Source organism: Saccopteryx bilineata, chromosome 5, assembly GCF_036850765.1.
Source record: "Saccopteryx bilineata isolate mSacBil1 chromosome 5, mSacBil1_pri_phased_curated, whole genome shotgun sequence".
Lineage (NCBI taxonomy): Eukaryota > Metazoa > Chordata > Mammalia > Chiroptera > Emballonuridae > Saccopteryx > Saccopteryx bilineata.
In genome coordinates this window covers 115,213,627-115,232,920 of record NC_089494.1, presented here as the reverse complement: position 1 = coordinate 115,232,920, position 19,294 = coordinate 115,213,627, and the positions used below count along the sequence as shown (strand labels likewise).

At 44.7% G+C, this 19,294-nt stretch overlaps 1 protein-coding gene across 2 annotated transcripts in view; it reads left to right on the top strand.

Moving 5' to 3' along the window:
• SCTR (secretin receptor) overlaps positions 1–19,294 on the top strand; it is a 115,279-nt gene that overhangs the window by 55,373 nt on the left and 40,612 nt on the right. For both annotated transcript variants that reach the window (XM_066278769.1, XM_066278768.1), the window contains exon 3: positions 18,736–18,843. In XM_066278769.1, the coding sequence (XP_066134866.1) occupies positions 18,736–18,843 (108 nt within the window). The remainder of the gene's footprint in view (positions 1–18,735; positions 18,844–19,294) is intronic.

Genomic DNA, 19,294 nt, shown 5'->3' with positions numbered 1-19,294 from the left:
GTGGGAATGTTTCAGGGTCACCCTAATAGCTGTATGGCCTGTTCTACCAGGCTATTTATTGCTCTGTTTACAGAAGCTGATACCCCCTCAGAGCTGGCTAGTGGAAGGCCTTTGGCTCTCCCTAGGGAAGAATGTTCCAGTGAGTTGGTGTGGTGGCAGGAAAAGTGTGGGCTGGGCTGTCAGACAGACCTGGGCATGTGTGCTGCTGTCATGTAGAGGCTGTGTGACCTTGAGTAACACACTGATCCTCTCTGGGCCTTAATGCCCTTGCCTTTAAAATGGGGACATGCCATCCTCTTTTTCTTGTCTATACCAGCTGGTTGCCCACTCCCAAAGAACATGGGCAGGAAGGAACGGCTGGCTGTTTTGGGGATGGGGGTGGACTTTTTTTATTGAGGTGAAATTCACATAAATTTAGAGTGAGCACTTTAATGGCATTTAGTTAATTGTTAATGATGTTAAGCCCAGTATGTTTCATGACATTCAATTTTTCACATGTGATTATTGTTATTGGAAAGGGGTCCTGGCCCTTCAGGCCTGCCTAGAGCCAGCTGGTAGTGTGTGGGTTCTTGACTTTGTGTAGGAAAATTTTTACAACGTGAGTCCAGGTGACTCTGAGAGTAAGTTTATTAAAGGGGGGACAGTGAAACAAGGAAGGGACTAGAATAGAAGAAGCAACAGGACAGCTAAGGTGGGGCTGCCTTGGCTCTCTAGAAACCTTGTGGGAAAGAAATGAGCCCACACTGGGCAGTCAGAGGAAAGGGGGCCCTGGAGACGGATTCAGGGGGTGAGCCCGGGGCAGGCTGCCGCTGCCCCTGCTCCTCTGGTTGCAGGTCTCATGGAGTCCCTTAAAGTTCAGGAGATGCATGCCTGTGGGGAAGCAGAAGGGTAAGGGAAGGGTGAAGGTATGCTCCCTGGAAAGGGAAATGAACTGGGTCCTATGTTTTGAAGGTTTTTAAGGACTGCAAGTTTAGGGGAGGATTTCAATAGAATATTCATCAGCCTTTCCAGCTGTGCCCTTTCAGGGTTGTGGTCTTGACTCATTGGTCATCCCCAAGGCAAGGAGTTCTGGGGTCATCCACCTGGTTTTGCTGCTTCTTGGGGCCTGGACCTATGTAACATATAGCTGAAGCCTAAATGCTGTCTCTAGGGAGGTGATCTTCAGTGGTGCGATTCAGTAATTCACACAGGTTCAGCAGAACTGATACCTAACTTTTTGTTGAGTTCAGTGAGCTGGTTGTTAAAATGACACTTGTAATCAGGGTTCTCTCTAAGGTGGGCGCTTAGGCAGCTGCCCAATGTGGAAATCACAAGTTTACATTCCTTACTCTTTTTTAATGTTCATCTGTACAACAGTGTATTCTAAGTGCCCGTAGTAATGTTCATTAGGTCCATAGGTGAAAAGAATTGCAAGTGAGGATGCCAGTCAAGAAGCGATATGGAAGTATCTTAAATAACAATTTTATTGTTTTTTGTTAGGTATTATTTAATAGTTTTTCATTAATATTTTAAAACTCTTTTTTATAACATAGTCTAGTTTTGTGAACCCCTTTTATTGTTCTTATTTAAGTATTAAATGCATAAAATAATAAACTATCTTTCAGTATATCATATTTTTATACTTAAAATGGTCATTAGGACAGAGGACCAGTTGTTAAATTGTTTGACTCCCACCACTGGTGAACGTCTATAGCTGACTGTAAGCTGCTGGTCCTGCCTGTTCAGCTGTCTGTCTTAGTTGCTCCATTCTACTTGCCAAGGAACTTTCCTAGCCTCGTTTTATCCTGCCTCAATTACCCAGGCTTAATTCTTTTATTTTATTAATGTGATTCAAACAACTTTGTGGTGAAATGTCATTTTCTACATTGATTCTTAAAAAACAATTATAATTTAGATTTTGATATCAGTTTTATACTTGTAAGTATTGCTATGCTTTATGTTTCACTAACCAAGAGGATCTCTTAAAATATCCTATTCTGGAGGATTAACATATTGTATAATTGTATCAGTATGCTAAATACATACACCTTTTGACAAAAAAAAAGTGTTCGAGAGAACATTTATAATGCCATGTAACTACCACCTTACCTATTTCCAAAACAGTTCTAACCCCCAAATAACACCCTATTCCCATTAAGTAATCACTCCTTAGCCTCCCCTCTTCCCTGGCTCTGGTAACCATGCCTCTTGCTGACTCCGGACTTTCCTGTAAATGGAATTGTACAGTATGTGACCTTTCGCGTCTGCCTTCTTCCACTGAGTATACTGTTGTCGAGGTTCAGCTGTGTTGTAGCACGGGTCAGTAGTTCATACGTGCTGGCTTTTAATGCACTTTTCTCTAACGAACATTCCCAGGTCGTCTTCTTGATTCTCTGGCTCCTGCTGGCTTTTGGCAGCCAATCCCACCCCTGTGCCTGGGACGATTCCCTACACCGCCCACAGCTCACATCTCCCCATCCTTTCCTTGTCACAACTGATCTTGGTTCAGTGTTCAGAAAAAAGTAACTCATGCTTGTATAATATTTTAGACATTTTCTTGTTTGTTTACTTCCTAAAACAACTTTGCAGTAAGTACTATTATCCCCATTTGACAGATGAGGAAATTGAAACTCCGAGAGTCCCGGAATCACCCAGAGCTGAATCAGGACTCAGCCCAAATCTATGACTAAATCCTGAGGCTTTTCTACAATAGGTTGCCATCCAGGCTGAGTTGTGAATGACTGAAGGCCTCACTCTCCCAAGAAGAATTTGCTTTAGAAAAAAATGAGAGAGAAAGATTGTCATTGACAATTAATCTTGACTTAGTGTGAGACATATTATAGCATGGAACTAGGAGCTTGGGTCAGGTGAGGAAGAGTTCTTGGGGCAGATGAGAAGGATTCTGTGGGACAGGGAACAGTGTGTACAGCCACTGGGATATGAAGGGCTCAGCATACAAAGTTCAGAAGCTTGCCTCAAACTGGCCTCCTGGAGGTAGACTTGGCAGGCTGCTCCAAAGAGCTGCTTCAACCTCAGATGAGAAGCATCCTTTATCTCATTTAGTGCAGCCTCTATCTGATGTCTCAAGCATTTCCCAGCCTCCTAATTCTATGATGCTTTTTGCTTGAGTACTTTCAGTGGTAGGAAACTCACTACTTCCAAGGCAGTTCATCCATGGCACGGCTTGTGCTTCTTGCTTTAAAGAGAAACATCCAGGGCTCTTTAGCTCTTCCTTGGATGCTAACCTTTTAAACCCCTTTGCTACCCTGGAACGTCAGTTTCTCCAGTCCCGTCCCAACCACTCCTGTGTGTGATCCATCACAAGGAGGGCAACGCTTCTCCTGACCTAAATACTTTAGGTCAAGTCATTAACAAAGCCAAGGAAACCTCACCAGGCTGCTGCTCTATGGCCGGCCCAGAGAGGGGGCTGCAGGGGTGCTGAAAGGGCCAGGGGAGACCTGATGAAGCTGAAGCTAGGAATCAGGGGCCAGGCAGTAGCTCTTCCTGAACTACCATGGGGTCCCAGGCAGGAGAAGGGGTGAGTGGAGGTGAGCAGGGTCATGAGGTGCAGGGAGATGGCTCTGGCAGCTCTAGGCAGGAAGGCACTAACACTGACAACGCAGAAGCTAGGGGAGGATACAGGTGGGAGGAGCTTGGTCTCCCTGGTGATCTCCATTCTCAGGCCCAGTGAGCACCAGGGGCCAATCCAGCATGGCCCCAGAGGACCTGGCTGGATAATGGCCCCATGTCACTGTGCCTGACACATCGCTCCTGAAATAGTCCAGGTTATCATCAGGCCATCTGAACTTGTTTATAAATAAATCAAGGACTACGGGATGGCTGCTCCTCTGTGGGCAAATGCGGGCAGACTTGCTGCATGCCAGGCACCAGGCTGGGTGGGGAGCTAGGGACAGCCAAGGCACCGGCCCTTTGCCTTATCCGGCCCCTCCTCAGGCCAGACCTTCCTCTGGGGCCACCTCTAACTCAGGGTGGTGATAGGACAGGGCAGTTGATGTCACCGAGAGACCCCTCTGGCCCTCGCCCAGTACCAGGGGTTCACAAGTATGAAGGAAACCATTTCTGCCCATAACCTCCAGTAAGCGAAAATGGAACTCTTTCCATTTTCTATAGCTTTAATTCTGACCCCATTCTCCTGGGACAGCAGAAACCTAAGCCTTGGTGTTTTTTGGATCTTCCCTGCAGAGAGTCACACGGCACCGCTATGTCTGAGGGAGCCGTCTGATCTGGTGCTTTGCTCCAGGGTGGTGGCTGACAGACCTGAGGAATTCAGGCCACATGACCCCTCTGCATCACTGGGAGGCTGGGCTGCCTGCGTCCTGCTCATCAAGACATGGCCTCACAGTCATCTTGCCTCTGGACTGTTCCATCATCCAGGGCACTCTGCTTGTTTATAGAACCTTCCATGTCTGCTCATCATTTCTCCTCCCTGTCTTCCCAGTCTGAGGAAAGTCTTGGTCCTTTTCTATCTCTCCTAAGCATTTTGATACACCAGAATTCCTCTTCACCACCTCCTCCCAGGGGCCTTGGGAATCGCAAGCTAGGAAGAGTGTAGGTTTCCCTGCCCTCCTCTGAAACTGTGAACCAGTAATCTGAGGAGGAGAGACAGAGAAAAGGGCTGGGGAGGATACCAGGAGAAAAAAGGAACAAAGGTTAATGGATTAAAGAATATTGCACTGCACACACAAATCATTTAATTATCACTAAAATCCTGGGGGTATTACTATGTCCATTTCATAGATGAGGAAACTGAGGCTCATAGAGATAAGTGGCAGGCCCAAGGTAGATTGGGGTCCAAAGCTCACTCAGTCTCTACCACACTACCCGCCTCAAGCAAGTATCCCATGCTGTCCACCTAGGCCATGGGCACATGGCAGGCACCCCTGCTCCCCCAGATGGCATTTGAGGTCCGATGTGGCATTTTCTTGTTTCCTCACATCAGCTTCCCCAGCCTTAGGCCCCATCCCCTCCAGCCAGACAGTCAGTGATGGCAGATGGTCATTGGAAATAGTGGAGGGGTGGGAGGTATGCCTTGCACTAGTCCTGTGCCCTGCCCACCCAGGCAGCAGCTACTTCGTGTTTATTTCTGCTCCGCCTTTCCAGAGGAAAGGTCGCAGTGACCCTGTTTACAAAGCTTTTCCATCCCTTATCTCATTGGGTTGCCTTCACCCCCAATTCAGGTGGCGAGCTTTGCTACTGTGGACCTGAAACTACCAGAATCCCACTGTGCCCTGAATCCTTCGCTCTGTCCCTTCCCTGCCAGAGCTCCTCAGGGAGGCTAAGACAGGACACCCAGCCTCCTCCCCCGAACTCAGATTAGCAGCCTGGTGAGGAGTGGAGTCTGAGAGCCTCCACTCACACCCTGAAGGATAGGAGGTCCCCGCAAGCAGCCAGAGCCACACAAACTACCCTACTCCTCTGGCCGTAGTCCCTCCAGCCCAGCTGTAGCCACGCACCACTTGTACTGGGATTTCCTTAATAAGTTTTCCTTTTAAAAAATTAAGGTTTTTCTCCCATCATGCTGTACATTAGATCTTAGACTTACTCATCCTACATAACTGCACCTTTGTGCCTTTTGGCTAACCTCTCCCCATTTCTCCCACCCCAGCCCCTGGTAATCACCATTCTACTCTCTGCTTTTATGAGTGTGACTTTTGAGTTCCACAGATGAGTGAGGTCATGTAGTGTATGTCTTCTTGTTTGGCCTCTTTCATTCAGCATAATGTTCTCCAGGTTTATCCGCGTGATCACAAATGGCTGAAGTTTCTTTTCTTTTAAGACGGAGTAATATTTTATTGTAATTTTTTAGTCCATTGGTCTTTTTTTAATTGCTTTTAATTTGTTGTGTTTACATAGTTACAAGTGTTCCCCCGAATATATCTTCCTCCCTCCCAGTCCTGTGTTCTCTTTGATACCCACTTTATCCCCACTGCCTCCCCTCCTTCCCTCCATGATTTACTATTCTGCCCTCTATCCTTCTGTGTTATATGCTTTCACTAATGTCTTTTCTTTCTTTGATCCCTTTCTCTCATCCCCTTTCTCTCTGACCACTTTCCCTCTGAACTCTTTAACCCCTTCTCTGCCTCTCTTCCATTCCTCAGTTCACATTGATCATTGGATTCCTCATATGAGTGAGGTCATATGATATTTTTCTTTCTCTGCCTGGCTTATTTCGCTTAGAATAATAGACTCCAGGTCCATCCATGTTGTCACAAAGAGTAAGATTTTCTTCTTTTTCACAGCTGCATAGTATTCCATTGTATATATGTACCACAGCTTTTTAATTCACTAGTTCAACTCAGTCAGCAAACTCAGTCAACAGAGCCAAATATCAACAGTACAGGGATTGAAATTTCTTTTGAGAGCCAAATTTTTTAAACTTAAACTGTATAGGTAGGTACATTCTTTATCAAGGTAGCGCCCGCACATGGTATTTTGTGGAAGAGCCACACTCAAGGGGCCAAAGTGCCGTGTGTGACTCGCAAGCCACAGTTTGCCAACCAGGGCACTAGTCTACTGATAGTCACTTGGGCTGTTTCCAGATCTTGGCTAGTGTAAACAATGCTACAATAAACATAGGAGTGCATTTCTTCTTTTGAGTCAGTAATTTCTTATTCTTAGGATATATTCTTAAAAGTGCAATAGCTTGGTCAAAAGGCAGTTCAATTTTTAATTTTTTGAGGAATCTCCATACTGTTTTCCACAGTGGCTGCACCAGTCTGCATTCCCACCAGCAGTGCAGGAGGGTTCCCTTTTCTCCACATCCTCGCCAGCACTTTTTCTGTGTTGTTTTGTTGATGAGCGCCATTCTGACTGGTGTGAGGTGATATCTCATTGTGGTTTTAATTTGCATTTCTTTAATGATTAGTGATGTTGAGCATTTTTTCATATGCTTATTGGCCATCTGTATGTCCTCTTTGGAGAAGTGTCTATTCAGTTCATTTCCCCAATTTTTTTTTTCTTTCTTTCTTTCTGAAGCTGGAAACGGGGAGAGACAGTCAGACAGACTCCCGCATGCGCCCGACCAGGATCCACCCGGCACGCCCACCAGGGGCGACGCCTGCCCACCAGGGGGCAATGCTCTGCCCCTCCGGGGCGTCGCTCTGCCGCGACCAGAGCCACTCTAGCGCCTGGGGCAGAAGCCAAGGAGCCATCCCCAGCGCCCGGCCATCTTTGCTCCAATGGAGCCTTGGCTGCGGGAGGGGAAGAGAGAGACAGAGGGGAAGGAGGGGGGGGTGGGGGTGGAGAAGCAAATGGGCGCTTCTCCTATGTGCCCTGGCCGGGAATCGAACCTGGGTCCCCTGCACGCCAGGCCGACGCTCCACCGCCGAGCCAACCGGCCAGGGCCCATTTCCCCAATTTTTGATTGGATTGTTTGCTTTCCTGGTGTTGAGTTTTACAAATTCTTTGTAGATTTTGGTTATTAACCCCTTATCAGATGTGTTGGCAATTATGTTCTCCCATTGTGTGGGTTGTCTTTTTATTCTGTTCTTATTGTCTTTAGCTGCGCAAAAGCTTTTTACTTTGATATAGTCCCATTTGTTCATCCTGTCCTTTATTTCACTTGCCTGTGGAGACAAATCAGCAAATATATTGCTGCGAGAGACGTCAGAGAGCTTACTGCCTATGTTTTCTTCCAGGATGACAATGGTTTCATGACTTACATTCAAATCTTTTATCCATTTTTAGTTTATTTTTGTGAATGGTGTAAGTTCAAGGTCTAGTTTCAATTTTTTGTGTGTACTTGTCCAATTTTCTCAGCACCATTTATTAAAGAGACTGTCTTTACTCCATTGTATGTTCTTACCTCCTTTGTCAAATATTAATTGGCCATAAAGGTGTGGGTTTATTTCTGGGTTCTCTGTTCTGTTCCATTGATCCTTGGTACTGTTTTTATGCCAGTACCAAGCTCTTTTGAGTACAATGGCCTTGTAGTATAACTTGATATCAGGAAGCGTGATACCACACACTTTATTCTTCTTTTTCAAGATTGCTTAGGCTATTCGTGTTCATTTTTTGGTTTTATATAAATTTTTGAAATATTTGTTCTATATCTTTGAATTATGACATTGGTATTTTAATAGGAATTGCATTGAATCTATAGATTGCTTTGAATAGTATAGATTTTTTTTTTTGTATTTTTCTGAAGCTGGAAACGGGGAGAGACAGTCAAACAGACTCCCGCATGTGCCTGACCGGGATCCACCCGGCACGCCCACCAGGGGGCGACGCTCTGCCCACCAGGGGGCGATGCTCTGCCTCTCTGGGGTGTCGCTCTGCCGTGACCAGAGCCACTCTAGCGCCTGGGGCAGAGGCCAAGGAGCCATCCCCAGCGCCCGGGCCATCTTTGCTCCAATGGAGCCTCGGCTGCGGGAGGGGAAGAGAGAGACAGAGAAGAAGGAGAGGGGGAGGGGTGGAGAGGCAGATGGGCGCCTCTCCTGTGTGCCCTGGCTGGGAATCGAACCCGGGACCTCTGCACGCCAGGCCAATGCTCTACCACTGAGCCAACCGGCCAGGGCCAGTATAGATATTTTAATGATGTTTATTCTTTCTATTCATGAACATGGTATATGCTTCCACTTGTTTGTATCTTCCTTGGTTTCTTTTATAATGTTTTTATAATTTTCTGAGTACAGGTCTCTAACCTTTTTGGTTAACTTTACTCCTCGGTACTTTATTTTTTTGGTTGCAGTAGTGAAGGGGATTGTTTCCTTAATTTCTCTTTCAGACAGTTCATTGTTGGTGTATACAAATGCCACTGTTTTCTGAATATTGATTTTATATCTACCATTTTGCTGAATTCATTTATCAGTTCCAGTAGTTTTTTGACTGAGATTTTAGGGCTTTCTATGTGTACATCGTCAGCAAATAATGAAAGTTTTACTTTTTTTTCCAATTTGGATGCCTTTTATTTCTTCTTGTCTGATTGCTATAGCTAGGACTTCCAGAACCATGTTGAATAAGAGTAGTGAAAGGGGCCACCCCTGCCTTGTTCCTGTTCTTAAGGGATTGCTTTTAATTTTTGCTCATTGATTATGATGTTGGCTGTGAGTTTGTCATAGATGGCCTTTATCTTGTTGAGGTATATTTCCTGTATTCCCACTTTGCTGAGAGTTTTGATCATGAATGGGTGCTGGATTTTATAAATGCTTTTTCTGCATCTCTTGATATTATCATGTGTTTTTTTTTCCTTCCTTTTGTTTATGTGATGAATTATATTGATTGATTTGTGAATATTGTACCAGCCTTGCCTCTCCAGAATAAATTCCACTTAGTCATGATGTATGATTTTTTCATGTATTGCTGGATCTGATTTGCTAATACTTTGTTGAGAATTTTAGCATCTAAGGTCATCAGGGATATTGGCCTATAGTTTTCTTTCTTTGTAGTGTCTTTGTCTGGTTTTGGAATGAGGATTATGTTCGTGTCATAAAAGGAGTTTGGAAGTTTTTCCTCCTCTTGAATTTTTTGAAATAGTTTGAGAAGGATAATAGTTAGTTCTTCTTTGAATATTTGGTAAAATTCACCTGTGAAGCCATCAGGCCCAGGACTTTTCTTTGTTGGGAGTTTTTTTATACCTGTTTCAATCTCATTTGTTGTAATCAGTCTGTTTAGGTTTTCTGATTCTTCCAGATTGAATTTGAATGATTATATGTTTCAAGGAGTTTATCCATTTCATCTAAGTTGTCCAATTTTTTGGCATACAGCTCTTCATAGTATTTTCTTACAATCCTTTGAATTTCTGCAGTATCAGTTGTTACTTTTCCACTCTCATTTCTAATTTTATTTATTTGAACCCTCTCTCTTTTTTTCTTAGTGAGTCTGGTTATAGGTTCATCAATTTTGTTTACCACCTGACCAGGAGGTGGCGCAGTGGATAGAGCGTTGGACTGGGATGTGGAAGGACCCAGGTTCGAGACCCCGAGGTCGCCAGCTTGAGTGCAGACTCATCTGGTTTGAGCAAAGCTCACCAGCTTGGACCCAAGGTCACTGGCTCCAGCAAGGGGTTACTTTGTCTGCTGAAGGCCCATGGTCAAGGCACATATGAGAAAGCAATCAATGAACAACTAAGGTGTTGCAACACGCAATGGAAAAACTAATGATTGATGCTTCTCATCTCTCTCCATTCCTGTCTGTCTGTCCTTGTCTATCCCTCTCTCTGACTCACTCTCTGTCTCTGTAAAAAAATAAATAAATAAATTTTGTTTACCTTTTTAAAGAACCAGCTCTTGGTTTCATTGATCTTCTGTATTGTGTTTTTTTGTTTGTTTGTTTTTTGCCTCTGTGTCATTTATTTCCATCCTGGTCTTTATTATTTCCTTCCTTCTACTTCCTCTGGGCTTTACTTGCTGTTCTTTTTCTAGTTCTTTTAGGTGCAGGGTTAAGTTGTTAATTTGAGCTTTTTCTTGCTTCTTAAGGTATGACTGTAATGGTATGAACTTCCCTCTCAGGACTGATTTTGCTGTGTCCCATAAATTTTGAGTTGATGTATGTTCATTTTCATTTATTTCAAGGAAGTTTTTGATTTCTTCCTTGATCTCATTGTTAACCCATTCATTATTTAATAGCATGCTATTTAGTCTCCAAGTGTTTGAATGTTTTTTAGTTTTTCTATTATAGCTGATTTCTAGTTTCATGCCATTAAGATCAGAGAAGATGCTTGATATGATTTCAATCTTCTTAAAATTATTGACACTCGTTTTGTGTCCTAACATGTGGTCTATCCTAGAGAATGTACCATGAGCACTTGAAAAGAATGTATCTTCTGCTGCTTTGGAGTGAAAGGTTCTGAAGTTATCTATTAAGTTCAGTTGATCTAGTGTATCATTTAAGGCCGCTGTTTCTTTGTTAATTTTCTGCTTGGAGATTCTATCCATTGATGTTAGTGGGGTATTAAAATCCCCTAATATTATAGTATTGCTATTGATCTCACCTTTTTTGTCTATCAAAATCTGTTTTATATATTTTGGTGCTCCTATATTAGGCACATATATATTTATAATAGTTATATCTTCTTATTGTAATGTTCCTTTTACCATTATGTAGTGACCTTCTTTATTTCTTACTATAGCCTTTGTTTTAAGGTTTATTTTGTCAGATATTAGTATTGGTATCCCAGCTTTTTTTTCTTTCCATTTGTGTGAAATGTTTTTTTCCATCCCTTTACTCTCAGTCTATGTGTATCTTTTGTTCTGAGGTGGGTCTCCTGTAGACAGCATATGTACAGTCTTGTTTTCTTTTCCATGCAGCTACCCAATGTCTTTTGATTGGAGCATTTAACCCATTTACATTTAAGGGTATTATTGATATATAGTTGTTTATTGACACTTTATTCTTTAAATCTATAATTCTCTTTTTCTCAATTTCTTTTTCCCTTTGCTCTTTTTATAGCAAGCCCCTTAACATTTCCTGCAATAGTGGTTTGGTTGTAATAAATTCTTTGAGTTTTTTTTGTTTGTTTGTTTGTTTTTTGTCTGAGAAGCTTTTTATTTCTTCAATTATAAATGATAATCTTGCTGGATAAAAAAGTCTTAGTTGTAGGCTCTTGTTTTGCATTACTTTGAATATTTCTTGCCATTCCCTTCTGGCCTCAAGTGTTTCTGTTGAAAAGTTGGATGTCATCCTTATAGAGGCTTCTCTATAAGTAATTAACTTCTTTTCTCTTGCAGCTTTTAGTATTTTTTCTTTATCTCTTAACTTTGGTATTTTAATTATGATGTTTCTTGATGTAGGTCTCATTGGGTTCCTCTTTACAGGTACTCGCTGTGCTTCTTGAACTCATGTGACTGTTTCCTTCATCAATTTAGGAAAGTTTTTAGCTATGAGTTCTTTAAACAGGTTCTCTATCCCTTGTTCATTTTCTTCTCCTTAAGGAACCCTATGATGCAGATGTTGTTTCTCTTCATGTTGTTACAGAGTTTTCTTATAGTTTCTTCATTTTGAACCTCTTTTCTTTTTGCTACTCTGTTTCTGTGTTTTCATTTATCTTGTTCTCTAAGTCACTGATTTGATTCTCTGTTTCATCCATCCTGCTGTTGGTTCCTTCTAGTGTATTCTTCATTCCTGATATTGTAATTGTCATTTCTGGTTGATTCTTTTTTATGATTTCAATGTCCTTTTTGATGCTTGCAATTTCTTTATTTAGGTGCTCATTAAGTCTATCCATTATAGCCCTGAGATCCTTGACCATCCTAATAATTATTATTTTAAACTCTGGATCTGGTAATTTGGTTACTTTCATCTCATTCAGTTCTTTTTCTGGGGATTTCTCTTGTTGATTAATTTGGGTCACATTTCTCTGTCTTCCCATTTTTTTCTGTGTGTGGTTTGCAAGCTTGTTGGGGTAGGAAAGCTGAGGTTGGTACATGGTTGCAGCCCCTCCTCCAGGGCTTAATTCCTTAGCCTCTACTGGTTGTTCTCATTTTATTTCTCCCTAACAAGGTGAGCCACATAAAAGTCTTAATTTCCTTGCTGTTTGTTTGCTGAGCCCAGCAGGGAACTTCTGCAATTAGGACAGGGATAATGGGTGTATCTTGCTCTTTGGCCCCAGTTGAAACTCTGTCCAGACCTTTTTTTTTCTGTATGGTAAGTCCACAGGAATGTGGTGAGTGTGACCTCTAAGAAGTAGAAGGTGTGGTCTGCCCAGGTACTCTCCGGGGGCAGGGTGTGTTCTCTGTATAAGAAGGGGGAGGTATAGCTCAGGTCTCCCTGGAAACCTTAGTCACTGCCCCTCCCCTTTACTTCCTTCTTTCTGAATGGCCTTTCGTGCTGATTGTAGCTGGAGAGCTTTCTGGAGGTGGGTCAGTTGGCCTTATGCTAGGTTTGTGCTGGATGGAGGGAGTGCCCCTCCCCTTGTATATGGCCACCTCAGTATTGGAGAATGCCTCAACACAGGTATAGTCACAGTATGTGTCCCTGTGCCTCCATCCCCCCCTCTCCTCATGCAAGACCAGTCCTCTCAGCTCCCCTTGTCCCTGGAGCCCCAGGTAAGTGGCTGTGAGCGAGATTTTCTGCACTGGCCCTTTAAGGTAGCTGCGACTTCTTTGCAAGCCATTTCCCGCAGACAGAAATTCCACTCTTCTCCCCACTCAATACTGTCAGGTTATCTCTTCCAGTCTCTGGGTCTCTAGTCCTGGGACTGAGGACCCTCGCCTCTCAGGGTCTCTCTCTGCCCATAGTGAGAATCCCTCTGGACCCTCAGCTGCCACTCACTCCTTGGAGTGGGGGAGCCCCCACCACATCCCCACACTTCCTACCAGTCTCGATGTGGTTCCTTCTGTGCTCCTTGGTTTTCAAGTCCTGTTCTTTTAGTCCAAAGTTGGTTTTTCATGATGATTGTTCTTAAATTAATTTGTAATCCAGTTTGGTCCTGGAAGGTGGCAGTTTGTATGTCTGCCTACTCTGTTGCCATCTTGGAAAAAATACTAATTCATTCACCTTTAATAGACATTTAGGTTGTCTTCATATCTTGGACATTGTGAATAATGCTGCAGTGAATGTCAGGTACAGCTATCTCTTTGAGATCCTTATTTCATTTCCTTTGGATAAATACCCAGAAGTGGAATTGCTGGATCATATGATAGTTCTACCTTTAATTTTTTGAGAACCTTCACACTGCTTTCCATAGTGGCTGCACCAGCTCACACCACCCCCAACAGTGCATGAGGGTTCCCTTTATCCAATTGACTTTTTCCCCTAACTTAGCCTTATCCTAAACAATAACAGGTATAAAATCACAAATGTGATATATATGCTAGTTCTGTGACTTTTTAATACATACTAAAGTTTTTCTTTAAAAATGTGTAACTGTTAAAAGTTTTATACCATGTACCAACTAAAACTGCATGCCACTCGAACATGCTCCTTGCACACTGGGCACCCTGGGTCTGTTCCAATGCCTTCCGTGGCCAGAGAGTGAAGCCAAGGCTGGCAGAGAGTGTGGCCATGTCACAGTGCTCAGACATGAGCAGCGCATGTGGAGTTGGCATCTAGGCCTGCTGCCACTAAGGGTCAGCATAGCATGTAGGGTCCCAGCTCCACTATTATAAGCTCTGTCACCCTTGTCATGTCACTTTACCTCTTGGAGCCTGGGTTTCCACATCTGTGCTATGAGCCACTGATCCTGCCTGACCTTTATGGGTTCCACAACGCCTTATTTGTGTCTAGAATGGCCTGGATGGCTCCTTCCCAAGCTTTTTCTCTTTGTGTGGTGATAGGAGGGATGTGGCGGTGGACCAGCTGTCAGGGGAACCCATGGGGAGTCTGCTCCCCTTTATTTTCGTCTCTCACCACTGGCCACTTCCACCAGCCTTGGGCCAGTAGCAGGCCAGCATCCCTATGGGCCCAGCCTGACATGACCCAGGCCAGGAAACCTGCCAGATGCCCTGGCACCCTCCCCATCTGTCTGGCCAGCCAGCATGGGCTGTCCAGCCTCATGGACTGGGGCTGTGGGCCAGTGTCCTGGCTGATGTGGTCAGCCCCGCCCTGATTCCGTTTTTCCCAAAGTGAGGAAAGAGGCTCTTGCAGGGCCCCCACTACTTCCTGTGCAAGAGGTGCAGCTAGCCGGCAGGGAGGCGGCACTCTGCACAAGCACCTGCCACCGCTCAGAGATCTCTTCAGAGGGAGAGCTCTGCAGAGGGAAAGTGGACAAGGGGCTAGCCTCCAGGCTTCTGATGCTGGAGCAGCTCTGTGTGGAGAGACACTGTGGGTTATCTGTCCCAAAGGCGTCTGGGGAGGCCAGACCTATCCAGGGACCTATGAGCCCCAGGACACCCTGCTCAGGCCTGGAAAACAGCATCCACAGCTGGAATCTCTATGGCCAGTAATCTGGACAGGGGTGGAATTCTGAGGAGGAGCTCCAGCCCCTACTCAGTCAGGGCTCACTGTGAGAGCTGGGTGAAGGTTCAGGAATACCCATGGGGCTTCTCATCTCCCACATTCCTCAAAGGACATGGACACCTGGTCCTTTTGTCCCATAGATTCTCTGACAGTTCTTGTGGGAGCCACATCCAAACCCTGCCCTTCATATCAGCGGTCTTTCCCCTTCATTCCTCCACTTCCATTGCCAGGGCCGCAGCCGGTTCTGTCATCCCCAAGGCTGCCTTGCCTCCAGAACCCCCAGTCCTATATCCTGATCTCAGGCCTGGCCTCATTCCCATGTCCATTTCCTATCTCCCCCTCCTCCCTCGGGGGGCTGGTCCTGCCAGGGGAGAAGTGGGCACACCTGCCTTCACCATCCCACTTCTCCAGTTCCCTCCCTGCTCTGTCCCCGGCCCCATGTCCTGTTTCCCTTCACCTCCTGGCCTCTGCCCAGCATCAGCCTGGCTCTAGTGGGAGGGCTTTGGGAAGCTGGGGTTGGTGCCACCTGGAGACAAGGCAAGTGGGCAGAGCCTGTGAGGTGGCAGCAAGCAGTGTGGCTAGACAGTCCTGGCCTCCATTTTCTGGCTCTGTGACTCCAGTAGCCCATGGCTGCACTGCCGTGGATTCAGTGAGCTTCCATGTGTAAAGCACGGGGGGACCCTTGCTAGCACCCAACCAGAGTTGGCAGGCAGAGGACTGGAAGGCCTGGACCTTAACATGGAATTTAAAAGTCAAGTGTGGCTCCCACGTTTGTTGAGTGCCTATGGTATGCCGGCCCGTTGCAGGTGCAGGCCTCTGGCAGTGGGGACTCACACAGGTTCCTGCTCTCATGGGCTGTCTGCCCAGTGGGGAGAGCCATGTGCACCCAGGCACTAGGGGGAGCTGCCCACCGGCAGTGACCTCCCTGGAGGCTGCCTGTCTCACTATCTCATATTTGCTCCTGGGAGCCAAAGGTGGATCTGAGCCCAGAAGTAGGGGCCCTCCCTGTGGGGAGGAGGGTGGTGCAGCTTGGATTCTTGCAGCAAGGGAGTTCTTACAGTGCTGATTCCTGGGTCTCTGAATGGCTGAATTACAATCTCTGGGAGTGGGGCCTAGCGATCTGCACGGTTAGCATGTTCTCAGGTGATTCTGACGTATGCTGGAGGGTCAGCATCTCTGATGTGGGACAGGTTGCCAGGGAACTGCGCTTAGAGGGGACACAGGTGTCAGAAGGATATTGATGCTTCAACTTTGCTGTAGTCAGCATTTATAGGACAGATGTATAGAAGTTGTTTACCATATGTCCAGCTTCTCACTGCGCTGAGACCAGCTTTTTCTTCCAGGAGGGACCTTGTGCTGGAAAGCAGTGTTCTCAGCAATATTTCTACTACAAATGTAGTGGCCATGCTGGTGTAGCTGCTTCCAAAGGCCAGGACAGTGGCTCTCAATGTGTGATCTCAGCCCAACAGCATCAGCCTCACCGGGGAACTTGTTAGAAATGCAAATTCCTGATTTAAGGTAGAAAGTCCTCAGTTTTATGCCGTTTAATATGATGTTGGCTGATGGTTTATCATATATGGCCTTTATCATGTTGAGATATTTTCCTTCTATACCCATTTTGTTGAGAGTCTTAAACATAAAATTGTGTTGTATTTTATCAAAAGCCTTTTCTGCATCTATTGATAAGATCATGTGGTTTTTGTTCTTTGTTTTGTTGATATGGTGTATTACGTTAACCGTTTTGCGTATGTTGAACCATCCTTGAGATTCTGGGATGAATCCCACTTGATCATGATGTATTATTTTTTTAATATGTTGTTGTATTCGGTTTGCCAGTATTTTGTTTAGTATTTTAGCATCTGTATTCATTAGAGATATTGGTCTGTAGTTTTCTTTCTTTGTGCCAGTTTTCCTTGCCAGGTTTTGGTATGAGGGTTATGTTGGCCTCATAAAATGTGTTTGGAAGTATTGCTTCTTCTTCAATTTTTTGGAAGACTTTGAGTAGAATAGGAACCAAGTCTTCTCTGAATGTTTGATAGAATTCACTAGTATAACCGTCTGGGCCTGGACTTTTATTTTTGGGGAGGTTTTTAATAGTTTTTTCTATTTCCTCCCTGCTGATTGGTCTGTTTAGGCTTTCTGCTTCTTCATGACTCAGTCTAGGAAGGTTGTATTGTTCTAGGAATTTATCCATTTCTTCTAGATTGTTGTATTTGGTGGCATATAATTTTTCATAGTATTCTACAATAATTCTTTGTATATCTATGATGTCTGTGGTGATCTCTCCTCTTTCATTTTGGATTTTATTTATTTGAGTCCTGTGTCTTTTTTCCTTGGTGAGTCTTGCCAAGGGTTTGTCAATTTTGTTGATCTTTTCAAAGAACCAGCTCCTTGTTTTATTGATTTTTTCTATAGTTTTTCTGTTCTCTATTTCATTTATTTCTGCTCTGATTTTTATTATCTCCTTTCTTCGTCTGGTTTTGGGTTGTCTTTGTTCTTCTTTTTCTAGTTCCTTAAGGTGTGAAGTTAAGTGGTTTACTTGGGCTCTCTCTTGTTTGTTCATATAGGCCTGAAGTGATATGAACTTTCCTCTTATTACTGCTTTTGCTGCATCCCAGAGATTCTGATATGTCGTATTGTTATTTTCATTAGTCTGTATATATCTTTTGATCTCTGCACTTATTTCTTCTTTGACCCATTCATTTTTTAGAAGTATGTTGTTTAGTTTCCACATTTTTGTGGGGTTTTCCCCCTCTTTTTTGCAGTTGAATTCTAGTTTCAAGGCTTTATGATCAGAAAATATGCTCATTGCAGCACTGTTCACAGTGGCCAAGACATGGAAACAACCAAAAAGCCCTTCAATAGAAGACTGGATAAAGAAGATATGGCACATATACACTATGGAATACTACTCAGCCATAAGAAATGATGACATCAGATCATTTACAGCAAAATGGTGGGATCTTGATAACATTATAAGGAGTGAAATAAGTAAATCAGAAAAAAACAAGAACTACATGATTCCATACATTGGTGGAACATAAAAATGAGACTAAGAGACATGGACAAGAGTGTGGTGGTTACCAGGGGTGGGGGGAGGGAGGACATGGGAGGGAGGGAGGGAGGGAGAGAGTTAGGGGGAGGGGGAGGGGCACAGAGAACTAGATAGAGGGTGGCGGAGGACAATCTGACTTTGGGCGAGGGGTACGCAACATAATTTAATGACAAAATAACCTAGACATGTTTTCTTTGAATATATGTACCCTGATTTATTAATGTCATCCCATTACCATTAATAAAAATTTATTTTAAAAAAAAAAAAGAAATGCAAATTCCAAGGTTCTACTGAGACTCCTGGGGTGGGAATCTACTATATGTGTTTTAACAAGCCTTCTGGATGATTCTGATGTGAGCTGAAGTTTGAGAATCATGGAGCAAGAATTCTCAACCTTGCCATCACTTTAGAATTACCTGGGAAGCTTTATCACAATACGCCTAGGACCCACCCGAAAACAATTAAATTAGGATTGCTGGTTGTAGGGTCAGTTATGTATGTTTTTAAAGCTTCCCAGATGGTTATATTGCACAGCCAGGGGGAGGCTTTTGAGTCATTTAATGAAAGCTGAGGGCAAGAGATGTCTCTGCTCTAGAGAAATCCAGACCTGTACTTGTGAGCCATGTATGAGATAATGTCTCCCTCCCTCCCTCCCTCCCTCCCTTCCACTGAGCACTTATTGTTTAGATGGCAGAGTCCAAGGCCCCAAAGATGAAAAGATACTCAAAAGGCAGGACCCAGTGGGAGCTCCTGGCAGGCAAGGGTATTGGGGGAGATGACAGGGCAGTGGGGCGGCTCTTGGCCCACGCTCCATCCCTGTCTGATGCTGCTGCTCTCCTTGACAGGCTGCAAAGGGATGTGGGACAACGTGAGCTGCTGGCCCTCCTCTGCGCCAGGACAGACAGTGGAAGTGGAGTGTCCGCGGTTCCTCTGGATGATCACGGGCAGAAATGGTAACCACTAGCCCCAGGGGTTCTGACTGAGAGGCTGTGGGTTGGCCTAAACATGGGGCCTCAGCCTGGACCTATGAGGCCAAGAAAACTTCTCTGGGGACAAGTAATTTGTGGAATGATGGGGGTGGGGTCCCTGTTAGGGATTGAAAACCTTGCTTGGGGGGTGTGGGGTGGGCTTATCCTTAGGGTTCCAAGCATGGGACCCTAAGCATGTCCTGGGGGTAAAATAAAGGAGGCTAGACTAGGCTTGTTCCTCTCTGCTCCATGCACCCAGTTAGAGGCTCCCCTCCTTCCTTCTATGTTTCTGCCCCCTTAGCAACCAGGACCTTGCTCTGGCCACTGTGTCTGTGTCCCACGCTGGCACAGCCTGGCCTTCCAGAACACTTGTTTCCTGTGCCCATTCTGCCAGGCCCTGCTGGTAAACGGTGCAGTCCCCGGAAGCCCCTGGCCT